This window comes from Dromiciops gliroides, chromosome 4 (genome assembly GCF_019393635.1).
Source record: "Dromiciops gliroides isolate mDroGli1 chromosome 4, mDroGli1.pri, whole genome shotgun sequence".
NCBI classification, from domain to species: Eukaryota; Metazoa; Chordata; class Mammalia; order Microbiotheria; family Microbiotheriidae; genus Dromiciops; species Dromiciops gliroides.
In genome coordinates this window covers 391,963,640-391,983,539 of record NC_057864.1, presented here as the reverse complement: position 1 = coordinate 391,983,539, position 19,900 = coordinate 391,963,640, and the positions used below count along the sequence as shown (strand labels likewise).

Genomic DNA, 19,900 nt, shown 5'->3' with positions numbered 1-19,900 from the left:
CAACACACACACCTAAGTTCATTCAAGCAACAAATATAAATAGGGGGTTGGAAGTCCAGTCACTGAGGTTCACATACTAAAAACTACTCTTCTGCCTTCATTATATTATGTCTTTTATATTCAATTTCTTGCTTCGGTCTTTATTTTATTTGTTATATGAATTGAAGATGCTAAATCTGAGTTATTTCAAATCATGATTTTTTTGTATCCTGCATGTATTCACAAAAGCAAATAGAAGGCACTTAAAATTCAGGTTTAAAAAATTAGTGAGAGAAGGAAGGCAAGAGAAAGTGATAATTAAGCATAAGGGTCTTGTTATTATACATACCTGTAAGTCACATGCAATGGGTAAAGATGAAATCAAGAATAAAAAGGTGATATTATTTGATAGTTTTCCTTCTAGAATATATACATATTATATGTGATTTGTTTGATTTAAAAAAAAAACCAACACAATGCATCAGATAATTTTTTTTAATTAAATGAGCAAAATGACTAAAAGGTGTTTTTTTAAGTGACTAGGGCAGAAAGGTGAGCAAAATGTCAACTTACTACTAAATTAATTAATGCAAAGTAATTAAGACAAAGTATTCAAATAAATTATCCTAATCCTTTCCTAGAGGTTAGTCTTATTTAAAATTGAAAAATAGTTCAAGTTTTTCATAAGTAAACTGTATCAATAAGTTGTCTAATGTAATTGCCAGTTTTTTGCAAATTTCAGGTATCTAACCCTAAAAACAGATACATTTTTGAATTTATAAATAATAAGGTGTGACTGGGGAATGTTACTTTCTTCCACATAAGAAAAGGAAGGCTATCTTGCAGGCATTTCCCACAATTTTTCCTTCTTTTCACCACAAATAGATATTTTGTACAGTTTTTAAAATAACACAACAAGAGAAGGGTTTTTTTTGGGGGGGTTGCAAGATTTTTGTTTTGTTTTGTTTTTGCTTTAATAAGTAATCCACTCTTAGGATTCATGAAATGGGGATGCAAATTCCTAGGTCAGCAAATCTATTTTAATTGGCTTACAGAGTTTAAAGAGTTTGCTAAGAAAGAACAAAAGTTTAGCCCTTAAGATATACAGAATTATAAAACCCTCCACAGACCCAATACAGTTAAGTAGGTAAGGCTAATTAATTATTTAATGGTTCAGTTAATTTCAACTTCAGGATTCTTTGGGGGGGTGTGCATGCGAGGATGTGTTTTATTTCAAGGAGGAAAAGTCCCCTCATTTTCATTTTAGAAAGTTCGATGTGATTGACAGTTATCATCTTAATTATTCTAAGTTAATGAAATTTTAGATAAAATGACAGCCTTAAGCTACAAACTTACAGTTTTCCTATTAACTAATTCAGCTTTCTAATATTTTTGGTACATAAGACCAACTCTCATCATTGGAATTGGATCAGAATGTTTCATTTAGATCCCAATTCCTTGCTATCTATTAAATCCTAGGCAAGTCACATCACGCTGCTCCTCACATTCTTCATCTGTAAAATGGGGATACTAATATTTCACTACCTGCCACAGAATTGCTGTAAGTTATTTGTAATCTGCAGAGTGCTATATAAATATGAATGTTATTCTTGTTATTGTTGCTATGATGTTGATGATGATGCTTTAGCCACCATAAACTAAAAGAGCAGATTATAAATCCTGTGATATATATCTATTTCATAGCTGTACAAAAGAAAAAATGAATTAGCACCACAGTAATTCAATGTAAGATACTTTGTTTTCAGCATTTGAGAGGAGTTCTTAGACTGGTGATAATACCACCAGGCTGGGAGATTTACATAGGCTAAAATATCATTAACACTTGCAAAAACATGAGTTTTAACTCAATTCCATTTCTTCAATCAATGTAAAATAAAAATAGGGAAATGGTCAAGAGGAAAACATGTTTTGAAGAAAAAAGTATCCTAAGTAACATCTATCCGTTCATATTTATACATGTGTATGGTCCTCATTCTTTGACTAATAAATTCTGATGTTCCACACATTGTCCAATACCTACATTTTAAATTTTTCTTTAAAATTGATTGCCAAATTTGCTTCTTAGACTGAATTTCTAACAGAAGTTCTTAACCTTTTTGTGTGTGTCATGGACCCTTTTGGCAGTTCAGTGAAGCCTTTGGACCTTTTTCTCAGAGTAATGCTTTTGAATGCATAAAATTAAATACACAGAATTACAAAGGAAACAAATTATGTAGAAATGCAGTCATCATTTTTTTCTTAACTTTAGGGATCCCAGCTTCAGAACCTCTGGCCTAATACAAAGTTCTTTGGAGTTGGGGAATACTACAGAGTTAAGATACAGTGTTCATATTTGCCATTGGGATAATAAAAGATGTAATTTTAAGTAAAATTTGAACTCCTCTTGATTTGAACAGGTTTGGTTTGCCAATTATTAGCAAGGCAACAAAATAATCTGCCAAAGCAGTCTCATTAGGGCCCATTAAAATTCAGTGACATTTAATTCACCATAAAAGACCTAAAAAAAAAATGAAAAAAGTTTCTGAAGTCCACTATAAAGTTAAGGAACTCACACCAATGCTTAACTACCAAAGAAAGTAAAATGCCTTGAGAATTACACTTAACATAAATTTTGTTCTCTTATTGGAAAGGGGTGGAAATACTGGATAGAAGAATACTTCCTCTTCCATTTTAATCCTGACTTAAAATACTTAAAGGAAGTTAGAAAGGAACTTAGAAATCATTAAAACGGAAAAGAAGATAATGCCACAGGTTGTGCCTTCAACAATTGGATTCTCATTGGTCCTAGGACATTAAATCCCTTTGAATTTGGCTTTAGCTGTATGAGCCCAACCATCTCAAAGGCCTACCATCCCAACTACCAGAACTTGGTTTTTCCATTGGGAAACACCTGCCCTTTAACCCTCTTTCCTCAGCTATAAATATCCCTGGGAATAGAATACCAAACTGAAGAGCTGCAATTTAGGATAGTAATTGAGTTCAGGCACTTGTATAGAAAGTTAGTCCTGAAGCCCAACACAAGAGGAATCAAAATTCAGCACCTAATTGTCCAGGTGCATTGACGACAACTCCATCTTTAGTCCTGGGGAGGAAGGGAGGAGGGGTGGGGAGCGGTAAGGGCGGGGGAGGTTGACAGTGAAGTGAGGACATTGGATCATTCTTCCTTGAAAATGAAATGTTCAGGGGTTATTCTGACCCAGACTGCTCTCAAACAAATTCATTCACCTGAAATACATCTGGGCAATACTAGAGATAAGGCAAAGGAAGAAAAAGTGAGGTGGGAATAAAGGGAAGGAGACGAATTTAGAAAAGGTATAGGTTAAAAAAAATCTCCCCCAAAACAGTGAATGAAAGAAACGCTTGCCACCAAAATGGGGTGGGGGGAGATATTCCTCCGATTTATACTGAACAGCAAATGGCTAGACTACAAAGCGCCGAGCTGCACTTGGGCCATTTTCTAGAGTTTTTTCTCCCTAGCAGGCGAGCTGGAGGTGCGCCGTTGACAGAAAATCTAACTTATCTGGCAGCAAAGAGTATAAAATCAGGAACAGCTCGGTGGGGCATGTTTTCTTGGTTACACGCTACCTATAAATTCCCTGCCGTCAGATGTCACATGGCATCATCTGCTCCAACATTGGCTCAGATACGTTTGCAGCTAGCAAATTGTTGAGACCTGTAGAACTTCTTTCCATTTTCCCTTTTGTTTTGTTTTGTTTTGCTTCTTCCATGGGGCAACACTGTCAAGAAAATGCTAGGGTGGTCTGAGGGCCGAGGGTAGCTGTGAAGCGGCCAAAACTGCAGACCGGGAAAGCGAGGGTCCCCTTAGCTTTGTACCCTCCCGCGCTCCACGCTGTCACTAACCTCAAACACCTCCAACCCCAAATACCTGCGCTGGACATTTACTAGTAAGTCACAGTTCTCAGTGTTTATTTGGGTTTTGTTCTCCGCCCCACGCCACTGACCGTCGCCGCCACCCCCACTCCCCAGATAACTAGTGCTTTGTATGTGCAGTTTTTTAAGGGTTTGTTTGGTTAGAAAGCACACGGGGTTCCTGACCTGTTTCTCACGGGGAGGGGAAGGGGAGGGGAGCTGGGAAGACGATTTTCAAAATGCAGCCAAGGGAGAAAACCTGGCCTCAGGAGATGGGGACAGAAAATAAGTCCATCTTTTCTTACTCTTCCCACTACGCCCAACCCACCCAACTTCTTCTGTCTCTTCCTGTCTATGTCTAATTCGTGTGTGTCTCTGGGGATCTCTCCGTTCTCTGTCTCTGTCCCTTCCAGTTTATTTCGTAGGTCTCGCTGTCTCTTTGTTTCTATCTTGCTCTTTGTCAATATCTGTCTCTTTCTCTTTGTCTCTATCTCTCTGTCCCCGTCTTTCTTCCTTTCCGTTTCTCTGTCTCTACCTGTCTTTGTCTCTCTGTCTCTGTCGGTGTGTCTCTTGTTCTCTTTATCTCTCTGCCTGGGTTTCTGTCTCTCCCTCTCTCTCCTCAGCCCGAGCGCAATTTGCTGCCCGACTTCCCCAGGGCGGCATCGGTGGCGGCGGCGGCCCTCCTCCCCTCCTTCATTCCTTCCCTCCTTCAGTCCTCCCCTCCTCTCCCTCGTTCCTCCAGCCAAGAGCCTGGGCAAGTTTCACCCTCACCTGCCCAGGTAGTTGGAGGGAGGGACCGAAGGGGGCGGGGAGTGTTCTAGCTCGGGCCCAAGGTCGCCCAGAGGTGCACCTCTGACCCAGAACAGCTGCTGAGCTGTCGGCTGAGCTCGGGGAGGAAGCCGCCCTCACCCCTAGGCCGCTAAACGCCCGCTCCTGCCCCGCAACTCCTGGTCCCCTTGCACTCTAGATCCCGGCCTGGAGGAAACACTTCCCCTAAAGTACCGAGGCGCGCGCGCACACACGCACACACGCACACGCGCGCTCTCTCTCCCTTTCTCTCTCACACACACACACACACACCGAGAGACACACTAGTCGTCCAGGGGGAAGGCGGGTCCCCCTCCCCCCCCCTCAAGATCTCGGCTCGAGGTACCTGTAGAAAGCCGGGGGGGCGGCCTCTCTCATGGCATAGCTACTCTGCTCGTTTTCCAGGTAATAGGGCACCTGCTGGCTGTGATGATGCAGGAAGGGCGAGAGCTGGGGCGGTGGGTGCAAGAGGACCAGCGGGCTTGGAGACACGTTATTCAGAGAGTGGAAGCCCCCCAGGCCGTTGGAGTTGAATGTCTCCGAGCTGGGGGCATAGGTGAGATTGGACGAGCCATAGACCGGCGCTGCGGCGGTGTTGAAGTCGTAGGCAGCCCCCTCTGGGTAGTTGTAGACCCCCGTCTTGTTGCTGTCCACGTACATATCGCCCAGGGGCCGATCCAGGGGGATCTTCAGCTGCTGGCGATTTAGGGGCTCCAGCTCATTGCCTTGGATCTGGTGGAGCAGGGCCACTCCAGACGATTTGGTGTGAAGGGTCATGGTCATGGTCAGTAGCAGCGAGCAAGGCGCATAACTGGTTCGCGGAGCAGCAGTGGGCTCAGCAGCCGGTGGGCCACCTGTAGAAAGAGGACAAGACGCAGTGAGTCCCAGCGCAGAGCATGTCTACTTGGGCCCTCCCCAGGTACCTCACTGGAGCAGGAGCAAAAGTGCACAGTGGCAGCACTCAGAAAAACTCAGTCTCTAACTTTAAGTACTTACTCCTCATCTGAGCTAATATGCATTACAAAGGTACTGGAAACTGGCCAGAAACTGTTGCCTTGCACTGACATTGGCTTAAACATCACTCCAGGCACAACTCATTTTGGAGAGAACCCAAAGAATTGCTTCCCTGAACTTTACTTTACTAGTATTAGTTGTTTAATTGAATCTGAATTTTACAAGGGAAGGGGAGAGGAGAGCCATTAATACTTCCCCAAAGGTAGCTAAGGAAAAACAGAACTTTATATCAAAGTGGGAAGACAAATCTAGTGGTCAGCTTTTTCTCATTTATTGCCTTCTGCCCCCTACTAGGCTCCAATCTATCTTTGTTTATCTCTTCCTCCGTTTGATTCACTTTTCATGTTTTCTAGAAATATGTAGTGTGTACAGAAAATGACCCTGGGTAGGCTTATTCTGTAACCAAGATATGGCAGATAGAATTGGGTGTGTGGTTGCCTATGCAGTCAGCCACAGACGGCAAGACTATATTTAGCCCCTGCAGGAGAGGATAGGAGGCATCTTTGTAGGGAAGAAAAAAGGAAAGGAACATATATTTTTATGTATATACTTAGTTGTCACTCATATTAGGAAGGGATGATACTGCCTGAGAATTGAACGCAGTTTCCTTATCCACAAAATGAAGTTGGACTACTTAATCACTAAGGCTCCCTCCAGTTCTAACCTTATCTGGTATCATGGAGTATAGTACTCACTACCATTACCTAAATGATTCTTTTGTGAATGACAATTCACAAATGTTCCCATACATGCTACCTTCGTGTTTGTGCCTCTTCAGGCTCTGCTACCAAAACTTCAAAAAACTGCCTGCAAAATCTGGTATTCTTAGACAAAATTAAATCTCAGGCCCTTAGCCAGAGTAGCAGCAAATGTGTAGTACTGAATAGATGACTAAACAAATAAAATTTTAAAATACAGTAGTACTTTTCTCCATTTCTCCAAATGATTCTCCTCAGTGCACTCTGGCTAGGCTCTTCAGCTGGTTATCTGTACTTCCTAGAATCAAATGTCCGGATTTAAAAAAAAAATTTAGCCAAATAGAAAAATTGAAAAAGCTTACAAACTGGATTTTAAACTCAGCAAATGAAACCATAGTTGGAACAAAGGTATGGTGAGTACATTTGTACCGTTTATCCATATTCTTCTGATATTTTTTACTTCTATTTTTTTTTTAATTTTGCACTGGGCTAGAACACTCCAATTAGCCCATTAGTCTTTCTCTCTGATCTTCCCCAACTCTTAACATAGGTATATAAGAATATGTAGATAATAGATGTAAATGTATTTCCTTTAACATCAACAATAGATGTGCCTTTTTTATCAGACATTTGTATAGACTAAAATTCATGCTTTCAAAGTCAATCTTCAATAAATTGTTGTGGATGAAATGACGTCTCATTAATTTTTCATTACCACAAAAATGAACTTAGTAAATATAGACTGTTGCCAATGGAAAGGTTAAAAAAAAACCTATAAAGTTAATCAGATGCTTCTCCATATACCTAACTCCAACTACTTTGCAAAACAACTTTTCTCCAAATTATTCATTTAGCTCCAATGAACCCTAATTCCATTGTTTTAAAACGCACTTCAGAGCATAAGCAAAAATCTTTAAATTTCTTTGGAATCAGGACCTGCAACATTTAAGTGAATAACACAAAGAAATCCTGCAAGTCTTAAGAGCACAAAACACACATGCCAAACCACAAGCAGCAAATCCTCTTCTCCTTTCTAGCAGCAGACACTGACCAAAACGATAAGGTGCACACATTCAAACCAGGCTGGGACTACAAATAAGAGAAAGAAACCAAAAACAATCTTACCCTACAGGATAGAGAGTGGCTTTCCTGAAATGTTCCATGGATATGCAGAACTCAAGGGCTGAGAGAGTGAGAATGAAGGAAAGAATGTGCGTGTATGTGCATGTGGCTCTGTGTGCGTGTGCGAAATTGCAGGGGTTCATGAAGCAGCCAGTAGGCAGGGCACTTGGCAGCTTCCTGTATGTAAGTCACAGCAGCTCTGCTGCTGCACAAAACCGAATGAATGGCAGTTGGGAGTTTAAGGTTCCTTTACTGCCAACAGAGAGCAACATGGGGCCACTATTGTGAATCTGCCCCGTGAGAGCCGGACCTCTCAGGCCCCTGACAGTATTCCTGGTCCTGCTCCATGCCCTCAGACCTGAAATCAGCCAGTACTTTCTGAAGCTATCCGGAGCAAGAGCAAAAACAGACCTACTGTAAATCATAGGCTTACTGATTAAATAGAATGTCAGTTCAAATGGGAAAAAAAGATATCAAGTTTGGGAAATTTAAACAGGGTGAGTTTTCCAAAAGAAAATAATTTAATGTCAAAAGCTTTATGATATATTCTTGGAGCAGATACCCCTTTCCCAAATCTCAGAACTGATATTCTCTTGCTATGCCTCCAATTGTACCAAACAACAAAAGTTTTTAATAAATATTTTGGCATCATATAGATGTTTCCGACTGAAATTTAATTCCTCCACCTCCCTGACCAGACCCATAAACCTCCATGAATAGTTCAGTTAATAGTGTTCTATCAACATACCGAGCATTTTATAAATGGCACAGGGTAAGAAGATTAAACAAGGTGAGTGCTTCTGTTGTAAATTGTTTTTGTGCCTGCAAAAGGTGCTGGTGTTATGTTCTACTAAGGGCGCCTCTTTCTGTGCTGAATATCTCCTCAGTGATCATCCTACTGGTTGACATTTCACTTGGCCATGGCATTGAAAAACTATAAATAGAGCTCCTGCTGGTCTCATGTTCAGGTTTTCAGGATTTGCCTGCTATCCTGTGCTATAAGGCATTCTGTCATTCCCTAGGATGTATTCCTTAGGATCAGGACCCACTAAACCAACCCCTGGCTAGCCTTTAACCCTCTAGTCCTAAGTACCTGTTCACAGCCTTGTGGGTGTCCTTGAAAGCATGAGGGGGTGGGGGGAGGGGAAGAATATCATTGAGAATTGCAATGATCCTAGGATTACAAGTAATATTCTGCTCTTGGGAAAACCCTAAAATATTACGATGTAGAGACACATGAGGGCGCTTTAACTAGCCAGCAATTTAAAAAATAGTGTTTGGAAAAAAAATAATTGTCTGCAGCCCTTTGTACATGACATTGGCAAATTCTGAACCTCATTTTTGTTCAGGTTAGTCACTCTAACACAAGGCCTATCCAAAAGGGGACCACTCAAAGGGGAAAAAAGGAAAAGAAAAAAGCCTTTCAAATTATGCTTTTACTGGAGATCGTGAGCTATCTTGTCAGTCTTTGTGTCTTTTAAGCAAAACAAAGTCAATCCAAGATGTATAATAAAGGCCATTTTTCCTTCTCTTTCCCCTACTCCCCACCTCGCCCCTCTTCCAAAATCTCCTCCATTCTAATCCTAGATAATTCTTTAGAAGATTATTGTCTCCTCCCTAGAATCTTAGAGACAAGAGAGAGAACCATTTCTTTTATGGGACACAATAGTTAACTCATTCATAATAGACTACAAGGATTTATGCCCAAAAGACTACCTCTAATTATCTTAATGTCCATCTCTAAAAACTAACTTACCAAGTAAGAGACACATTTTCCCCTTCTCTATAACTTATCCAAAATTATCTTGGTATGTTCATATGGAATGTATCCATAGATTCCAATTCAAGTGCATATAGATTTGGGAATTAAGCTTGCAATTCTCAACACCATGATTTGTATGTGAAACTGGATTTTTCCTTTATTGCCAGGTAATACCATGGCCAGGCAGAGTTTCTTTTCGAGCTCCATTAGAAGCTTCTTAATAATACAAAACATTACCCCTCCACAAGAAGAAAGAAGTAAATGAGTGTTGTGATGTCTTCAAAAGAGCTCCTCAAGGTATTATAACTGGTTCATTCCCTCTCACTCACGGTGGTTTGGCATTGCTCAATTTGATTATGGTATTGCATATAAATGCTTTATTCTTAAGCTGGTTCTTGAATGTTTTTGACATCACCAATTTTATTCTAAAATGGAAGAATAATAAAACTTTTTTTGCCCAAGTCTGTGGTCTTTGTACTATTTCCTAAATATGTCATGGCCCTCTATTTTTAGTGGTTTTGCTGTAGCTCTTAGACTTTTGCCCGGGGCTAAGATTTTTAATTTTCTCAGAATGTGAAATGGATCATTTTCAGCTTTGAACAGACTAGCTATATTTTTAACCAGTGACATAACTGGGCAGGTGCAAGGGGGTGTAGCCACACCAGGATCAACACCAAAAGGGTCACAGAGCCATCTTTGAGTCAGCCCCACCTATTTTGATGTGATCATACTCCCTCAAGCTCAAACGATTTTAATATGCCATTTTAATATGGACTTGCTAAGTTTGCAAAGATCCAAAGGAGTGCAAAATCAGAAGAATTTATTAGTTTTTAAAATCTATTTACAAGCTATTATTTCTGCATCTCAAAAAGATATGCATTAATTGATCCTAAATCCCATTGTTACCTTTTAAATACTACTGTGATAGATACCTTGATTTACAGACGTACAGAATAATTTGCTGGCCTCTTATTTTAGGAGTTGGTAAAATTGACCTAAATTTATGTTAGCAAGCAATAAAGCAGCCCCTATTGCCACTCTCAATTATGAACCTTCACAAGATTAGTATTCTAACTATAATGTGCATGGGAATTAATCATTTCTATTGTACACTAATTAGAAAATATTCTATTTCTTGTTTTGCGCAGTTTACAAAATACTTTTCTCACAAGAACTCAGGAAATTAGAATATGAGCTACTTAAGAGCAGGACTAGTTTCTTTCTTTTTATTATTATTATTATTTTTGGTGAGGCAATGGGGGTTAAATGACTTGCCCAGGGTCACACAGCTAGTAAGTGCTAAATGTCTGAGGCCGGATTTGAACTCAGGTCCTCCTGAATCCAGGGCCAGTGCTCTATCCACTGCGCCACCTAGGTGCCCCTGAACCACCTAGCTGCCCCAGGACCTGTTTCTTTTGCTGTTATTCTAATATCCTCAGTGCTTAGCACTGGGCTTGGAACATAGAAAATACTTCATGTGTTTGTTGACTTGAGTCAAGGTTAATAGAGAAAATGCTATTTCGCTTGTTTTATAAATGAGAAAACTGAGTCTCAGAAAGATAAAGGAACTAACAGAGTCTCATAGCCAGTAAATTTCAGGCATAGTTCTTGAACCCAGGCCCTCACAAATCTCATCACTGATCTAGGTCATCCCACACTTCAATACCACTTATGAACTAGGTCCTCCACTAGTGCTAAGTGTTAAACAGATTTTTAAATTATTTCAATGTCCAATAGTTCTAGAGCCCTAAAAGGAGAGAGACTCATATTTGTTATCTTATGTTACTATCCTTTCTATTCTATCCTGTTTTCCTGATTGTTTGAGGAAATTATATGATTTGTTTGGGGCATTATTTCTAAGCAGAAAGCATTTGAAATGATCTCTACCTTTTCTGGGGTGGTTAGGTGGCACAAGGGATAGAATGCTCAGCCTAGAAAAAAGATAATTCATCTTCATGAGTTTAAATAAAGCCATAGACACTTATTAGCTGTGTGATCCTAGTCAAGTCACTTAACCCTGTTTGCCTCAGTTCCTCATATATAATATGAACTAAGGAAGGAAATGTCAATCCACTCCAGTCCCTTTGCCAAGAAAACCCCAGGATTGAAAAATGACTCAACAACAATACCTTTTCTGGCCTTGAATCAAATACTTTTTGGTAGAGTACACTATACTGTGTTCAGTGTTGCATGTATGAGAGAATATAGTCACTTAAGTGACTTCTAAATCCATTATAAGTCTGAGGAAATGGATGAAGTATTAGTCTTCTTGGTTCTTGCCTCTTTAAGTGCTTTCTTCCCTCTCTCCCTCTCTCCCTCTCTCTCCTTCCTAACCTTCTAGACACCAAATGTTGAAGCTATTCACTGTCAGTCAACCAATTATTAAGCAACTACTATGTGCCACTCACTTTGCCAGCCTCTTGGGATACAAAGAGAAAAATGAAACCCCCTGTTCTCAAGGCCCTAATTGCCCTTATAAGGAAATTGGGATTGTTTCTTATGAACTCTGACATGACACCATACGTTGACAGTTTTATAGAGTTGAAAGACCTCAGGGGTTGTATAGGTCACAATCAAAGTTAAAAAAAATTGGCCACAAGAGTGTGAGTAGAAATTAATACCTTGGTCTCCTGAGTCTCAGAAGAGTGCTTTCACCCCCCATCAATCACTAATGAACAAGCAACTTTATGTTCCTACTCTCAAGGAGCTCACACCTAATGGTAGAGACAAGAACATAGAATAAATATAATATGTAATATTTCTATAAATATAATATATAGTATTTGTATGTATAATATATAAATATACCAAATAAATATAAGGACAATGAATAGAGATAAATGTAAGGGAAGAGATGTGATTCCCTCCTCTCCCCCACCCCCACCCCTGACTCAGTCACAGAAATTAGTCACAGATGATGTTTTCATGTGGTAACAAGGTGTTAGACTAACTCTAAAATTGGGGCCACACACAGAGATCCCTTTACAAAGTAAGCACACTATTCTGATTGAGTCAGAGGGAAACAACTTGATTGAGAAAAAAATAGCCATGTCCAAGAAGGATATAAATAGTTATGGCTTAAGGAACTTAAAAGTAAAAGGAGTCCTTTGGAGACTCCTAAAGTGGGACAAGGGAAAATGTTCTCTCTACTACTTCCCCTCCAGTGGCCACGGTGTCTAGCAAAAACTTGTCCAAAGGAGGACCTTCCACATCAGTTTTAGCAAGAAATAGAGGGAAAAACTCTCTACCCCACCCCCAAGTGGTCTCTTTAATGTAAAACTACTCATCCACTAAAAAAAAAAAACCCACTAAATCTGTCCATATGGACACAAATACAGAGGTAGTATGAGCTGGCTACACAATCAAGAGAAAGCTATCATGGCAAACAAGAGCTATTCTATAGAGAGGAGTCTTCAAATAAAGAAGAGGCATCAAGGCCCTGCATTGCCTTGGCCACAATTCTTCCTTTTGTGTCTCAGTACCATTATAATATGTTCCTATTTTTCCCATAGACACTGTGTATTTGTGGAAATGTGTGCCCCAGATGTATAGGGAAAATATTTTGTGGCTGTTGTTTTTTAGTTTTATCTTAATAAATGCCTTCACTAATTGCTAATTGCATTGCCACCTAACCATTTAAGAAGTACACTGATGGGAATTTATAAGACATAGAATTAGGAGTAGCTACCTATAGTGTACCCTCTAGAATCTATGCAAGGAGTAGTTAACTTCTGGAGACCCAAATCTCTAATGAAAATGGCAAGTTGATAGAGAATCCCAGAGGTATAAAATATAAACACAAGATTGAGGAAGGGTAAGGACTAAAAGTTGGGAATGTTCCTGTAGAAGATAGAGCTTGAGTTGAATCCTGAAGGAAGAAAGGGATTACATGAGAAAGTGTGTTCAGGTCATGACAGATGGTCAGTACAAAGACTTGAAGATGAGAAAGAGTGGTGTGTGTGAAGAACAGAGAGAAGGACAATTTGGCTGGATCGTGGAATGCATGGAAGTGAGTGATATATGAGACTGTATAGACTGAGGGAAAGATTATGAGAGCTTTAAAAGGTAGGCAGAAGAGTTTATACTTTATCCTTCAAGCAATATGGAACCACTGGAAGTCATTCAGTATCTTTACTTAAGGAAAATAACTTTGGCAACTGTATTTAGGATAAATTGTAGGGCAGAGAGACTTGAGACAGAAAGGCCAATTAAAAGGCTCTTGCAATGGTAGGTTATAGGTGTTGAGAACTTGAACTAAGGTGGTGGCTGCATGAGTTAAGAAAAGGGTTTAGATGCAAGAGAAGTTGCAAAGGTAGAAAGAACAAGTTCTGGCAACTGATTAGCCATGTGGGCAGAGGGAACAGAAAAATTGAGAACTCCAAGGTTACAAATCTGGAAGGCTAGAAGAATGATGTTTCCTCCAGCAGCAACAACAATAAAAGGAAGCTTGGAAAAGAGGGTTTCTGGGAAATGGTAATGAGTTCTAGTTTTTAAAATAATATTTTATTTTTCCCAGTCACATGTTAAAACAATTTTAAACATTTTTAGAAAGTTTTGAGTTCCAAATTCTATCCCTCTCTTTCTTCTTCCCTCCTTTTCCCCCTCCCTGAAATGGTAAGCAATCTGATACAGTTTATACATGTGCAATCATATAAACCATTTCCATATTAGTCATTTGATACAAGAAGATTCTAACAAAAAAATTTAAAAGAAAAGAAAAGGAAGGAAGGCGGGAGGGAAGGAAGATAGTATGCTTCAGCTTTATTCAGACAATATCAGTTTTTTCTCTGGAGGCAGATAGCATATTTCATCATGAGTTCTTTGGGATTGTCTCACATTATTGTATTGCTGAGAATGACTGTCATACACAATTCTTCATCTACAATATTTCTGTTACAGTGTACAACATTCTCTTGGTTCTACTCACTTCATTTTGCATCAGTTCATGTAAGTCTTTCCAGGTTTTTTTCTAAAATCCTCTTCCTCAGTACCTCTTATACCACAATAATATTCCATCACAATGCGATTTCTGTTTGAACATATTGACTTTGAGATGTCTCTGGGACATACAATTTGAAATGTCTCATAGGCAATTAATGATGGAGGAAATGACAAAATGAGTGGGTGAGACTAAGGACAGTGGAGGCAAGGAATACAGACAGCTATCTTTAGGAGACTAATGGAGAAAAGTAGAAGAGATAAAGCATGACAACTTAAGGGAATGGTAAAGTCTGTTGAAACTTAGATGGTGAGAATAGGGTAATATAGGAGGCTTGAGGAGAGAAGAAAAGGTTTGCAGTCATTTCTGCAGAGAGTAAGATAGGGAAGAATAAAAGAATTTCCTTGTTGCAGTGAGGGTCCAGTTATAGTTGGATAACATTAATGTAAGTAAAAATTAGGTGATAATATTGGGCTTATAGAAATGTTTTGCATGAGATAGAAATGCATTATGCATGACTTTACATGTATAATGGGCATCATATCATGTGACTTCTCAATGGGTGGGGGACTGTCAAGGGAGGGAGAGAATTTGGAACTCAAACAAATTTTTTAAAGAATGTTAAAAAGTAGAACTGAGTGGTAAAATATGATGGCGGCAACAGAAGAAAATGGAAAGGTAATTAATAAACTTCTAGTTAGGATGGTTATGTGAAAAGTCATAAAGGAACTCAGATCTACACAACTCCAGTAATGACCTTTTTAAAAGGTAAAGAAATTAAAAAGCATTGGTAATCTACATCTAGCTCACAATTATTCAGAAAGACACTCAGAAATCCAAGTGCCAGAAGAAACATCATGCTGTTATAACAAGGATCTGACATATGTATACTGGGTCTCTGAAGGTATTTCCCTATGTGATGAGTCTAAGAAGCCTGCTTTCAGGAGAGTCATGATGACATGGAATGTAGGTGCCTTGGAGAGACTGTGGAACATATGCAGATATTTTATAACTGGTTCTGGTCTGCTCAACATATGGTTAGATGCCTTGGCTGTAGAGACGGAACTAGGGGTGCCTTCAAAAAGGCTTAATCTCTTCCCCTCATTCTCTTCGAGCTATGGAGTTTTAGCTCTTCTAATGGCACCCAGTAAACATCAATATTGTAAGTAAATAGGACTTACTTTGGACCTTCTCCACTTCTACCCCTGCTTCAACCCCCAGACTAAGTGACTTCTAAAGAGGGACCCTTTGTTTGCCTCCATGTTTATTCTTTTTTATTTTAGTTGAAGAGAGAATAGCATATTGCCATCTTAGCATCCAGGTTTTTGCAACTAGCTGAATATTTATACACCAAAGAGTAAAATGTGATCTTCAGGACTTAGACCCAGGACAAAAGTACCTGAGACAAGGACAACCCAATAGCTATTCCTCATTTGAACATGAATTTCCTGTACTATGTACAAACTAAGGTAAGTCTGGCACCACTCTTCCATAGGTCTGAGGTGGGATGGGGGAGAGTGTGCCCTCAAAGGGTTGGAGGTAAATACTTGTACTTTTGTTCTTTTTCACATATTTGAAATAAATACTCCATTGTAAAAATTAATTGATTTAAATGGTTAAATGGAACTAGGGTGCAAGTCAATGGCACCCAACCCCAGGAGGAATGTAAACAATGGGGGATGAACTTTATTGCTTTAAAGAATTAATTTCCCCTAGAGTACCCCTAGAACCTTGAGAGGCCATATAATCATCATTGCTTTGGAAGAGTTAACCCAGAACAAACTCACTATACTTTGAAAGCCAACAACATAAGATCAAGTGAAGAGTCTGAAAGCTAATAGGAGTACCCAGATTAGGGAATGTGGAGATGGCAAAAAAGCCTACAGTAATACCTGGAATGGGGACACTGAAGCTTGCCAGCTCTCTGAGCACAGATATATCAGGGGAGGGAGAAGCCAGGAGCAAGAACCTAGGAAATTAAGGTCAAGACAAAACTGGATAGCTACCCCATTCAAGAGTACAGAAAAGAGTGGAACCTAGCCCTAGCACAAAAACTCAAATTAGAAATTAAGGCTAGAAATATGTCTGAACAAAAAATATAACAAAACCTATAAAGAAATGTGGTGGGTCAAGATACTGGAAAAATAGAGTAAGTGTACAAGCAAATTCTGAGTGAAAATATGTCTTGACCATAAGGAATAGAAAAGGACCTAGTAGAAATGAAGCAAGATTTTTTTTTTAAATTGAAGTATAGGGGCAGTTAGGTGGTGTAGTGAATAGAGTACCGGCCCTGGATTCAGGAGGACCTGAGTTCAAGTCCAGCCTCAGACATTTTACACACTTACTAGCTGTGTGAACCTGGGCAAGTCACTTAACCCCAATTGCCTCACACACACACAAAAATTTTTAATTGAAGTATAGAAGAAATAAACACTCTGGAGGAAAAAATTGGAAATGAAATTAAAATCTTAGAACAGAAGACAGAAAAACTAATACAAGTAACAGACCTCCTGAAAATTAAAATAAAGACCACACAGAACTAAATGACTCTATATGAGACAAGGGGGGATGTTAACATAAAATCAAACGATCTCAATGAATAGAAGACAACATGAAGTATCTATTTATCAAAAACATCTAATCTGAAAACAGACCAAGGACAGCAAATTTAAGAATTCCTATAAAAACCCTGACCAAACAAAAAGTCTGGACACCATATTCCAAGAAAGCCTAAATGAAAACTGCCCAGATTTACTAGAACCATAGAGCAAGTGAAAATAGAATCTACCAGTTATTTCCTGGGGGAAAAAAAAGTCCCCAAGGAATGCCATGGCAGAAATAGGAGCTTCCAGGTGAAAGAATAATTAATATAAGGAGCAAATAAAGATTCAGGTACCAAGGAAGCACAATCAGGATCACGTAGAAATTGACCACAACTGCTATAAAGTTAAAGGCAAGATCAACTTACCCTTGCAAGATTGAGTATAATACTATTACTACTAGTAATAGTATAGTACTATTACTACTAGTCTTTTAATGATAGATGACTTTCAAGCATTCCTGAAAGACAAGAACTGAACAGAAATCTTAAACTGCAAACACAAAAATGAAGAGAAGCCCAGAAAGGCTGAGTAATTAGGAGCTTAAACAAGAACAAAGTACTTATGTTCTATAAGGGGAAGAAGAGAAAAATATCTGTTCAAAATCCTAATGTCTTCAAGGGTAACGGAAAGAATTAAATAAGAGAAACATAAATATTGAAAGTAGTTTTGTTCTGTTTTGATTGCCTTAATAGAAGAAAAAGGAAAGGGAAATTTACTAGGGAAGAAATGAAGATAAAAGTAGAACTTAACTACACATCAGCATTTAGTGTGTGAAAGAAGAGTATATAAACATAGAAGAAAAGGAACCTCAGTCTTATAGAATTGGAACTTCACTCTTATCTGAACCAGAAAAGAGAATTGAGCGCACACACACACACACACAGAAAGAGAGACAGACAGAGACAGAGAGGAAGAGAGATGGAGGGAGGGAGGGAGGAGAGAAAGAGAGAGAGAGAGAGAGAGAGAGAGAGAGAGAGAGAGAGAGAGAGAGAGAGATTGGTGTAAAACAGTGTAGAAATAGGGGAAAGGGAGAGGAGCCAGAGAAGAAATAGTCACAGGAAAAAAATATCACTTTTGGAGGGTGGATTGGAAAAGGGCAATTAAAAGGAAACAGCAACTGGGTCTGAATGAGGGAAAGAGGAAAGTGACAAGAGTAAAAGCTATTTGACTGATTATAAATCACTGCTGTTGACCATATTTCTTCTCTTTCACTACTATCTTCTTTATAAAGAGTGAGATAGGGGCAAAGAGAGGAAAAGGGGAAAGAGGATATAATGAAGTGAAATGCAAAATTAATAGTCATAAACATGAATGTGAATAGCATGAACTTGCACATAAAACAAAATAGCATAGGTAAATGGATTAGAATCTAATAATACATTGTTTACAAGAAACACATTTGAAACATAAAATATATAGAGAGTTAATATGAGGGGAAGCAGCAGAATTTCTTTCTTTCAGACTAACCTAAAAAATAGGGGTAACAGTCATAATCTAGAATGAAGCAACAGGAACAATGGGAATGGTGAAAAAAAGATAAAAAGGGAAAATATGTTTTGCTCAAAGTCAGCATAGACAATGAAATTATATCAATACTTAATACATAATCACTGAATAGCATAGAATTTAAGTACTTAAAGGTAAATTTGGTCAACTTAGAGGGAGAAATAACAAAACTATAAGACATGGGAACTTTAATGTACCTTAATGGAAAAAAAAAAAGAAAGAAAGTTAAGGAAAAAATAAGAAGAGAAACATGTAAGGACACAAAGAGAATTTTTTAAAAAGTTAGATATGGCAAATCTCTGGTGATTACTGAGTGGAAATAGAAAGGTATTCTTGACCTGTCTATGGCAGCGGTATACCATGCATCAGGACATAAAAAGGTCATAAATAAATGTAAAAAAACCAAGTTGAAATATTAAACTATTATTAAAATATTAAAATTGTCTTTACTGACCACAATGAAACAAAAATTATCATCAATGAAAAGCTTTCAAGAAAGGATTCAAACATAAATGGAGGTTAAATAATTAAATACTAAAAAATTAGTGAATAAAAGATAAATTATTAAAAAATTAGATAATTTCACAAAAGAAAATTATAAGAAATGAGGCTTATGAGATGGAAACAAAATTTATATTCCTAAACATTTTCATTGACAGAGAAAAAACAGATCAATGAAATGTGCAGGCAACTAAAAAAACCTAGAAGAGGAATGAATGAATGGATAAATGAATGAATTTTAAAGAATTAATTGTTATTTGAGGTTTTTATGACCCTGTCTTTTGGCTAGAATTTTTTTTTAAATCTCGCCACACGCACTGGCCTCTGGGGCTCTGCAAATGGCATGGTGCTTCACCCACTGGTTGTAGCCATCGTCATGGCACTGGCACCTCACGTCATCACCACTCGACAACGCCTACATGGGCCTGGCAAAATTATAATGATTGGAAGCCTAGTAAGGGCAGTCATGTGATTGTCAGAGCGGCCAGCCAATTGGCTAGGGGCTGTCTGGGGTCTGCTGGGAAGAAGGGAGCAGATTCGCCATTCTAGCTTGAAGCTGGAAGGCAACAGGATGCTGCTGTGTGTTCTCAGCTGATTCCTGGGTGGTGGTGTTATTCAGGTTGTATAATTTCCCTTTTCCCCATTTTATTTCCTTTCCCTTGATCCTACTGATCTTGTTTGTGTTTTGTTTTGTTTTTAAGTTCCTTCTTGTTAAATAAATCCTGCTCTGTTTTGAGGGAGGCTGCCGGTCTCCTTCCTTGCCCCAATATTGTGGTAAGCCGCTTAGCTAACACTCCCCAATTAAAAATTGGTCCCCACAGAATGAATAGATGGATGGATGAATAAACAATCATGAATAAATAAATAAGTGGATGGATGAATAAATAAATAAATGAGTAAATGGATGAATGGATGAATAAATGAATAAAAAATGCATGCATGCATGCATGAATGAATGAATGAACAAATAAATAAATGAATGGCTAAACAAAATAAACAAATAGATAAGTAAATGAATGAATAAATAAATGGGTGAAGAATAAATAAGTGAATAAATCCAAATAAGAACAAGGAGCCT

The 19,900-nt window shown here is 38.6% G+C and overlaps 1 protein-coding gene across 1 annotated transcript in view; it reads right to left on the bottom strand.

The window, feature by feature from the left end:
• ESR1 (estrogen receptor 1) overlaps positions 1 to 19,900 on the bottom strand; it is a 531,109-nt gene that overhangs the window by 319,919 nt on the left and 191,290 nt on the right. Inside the window, 1 exon segment of the mRNA XM_043999817.1 lies at positions 5,024 to 5,531. Within this exon segment, the coding sequence (XP_043855752.1) occupies positions 5,024 to 5,460 (437 nt within the window). The 5' untranslated portion in view covers positions 5,461 to 5,531.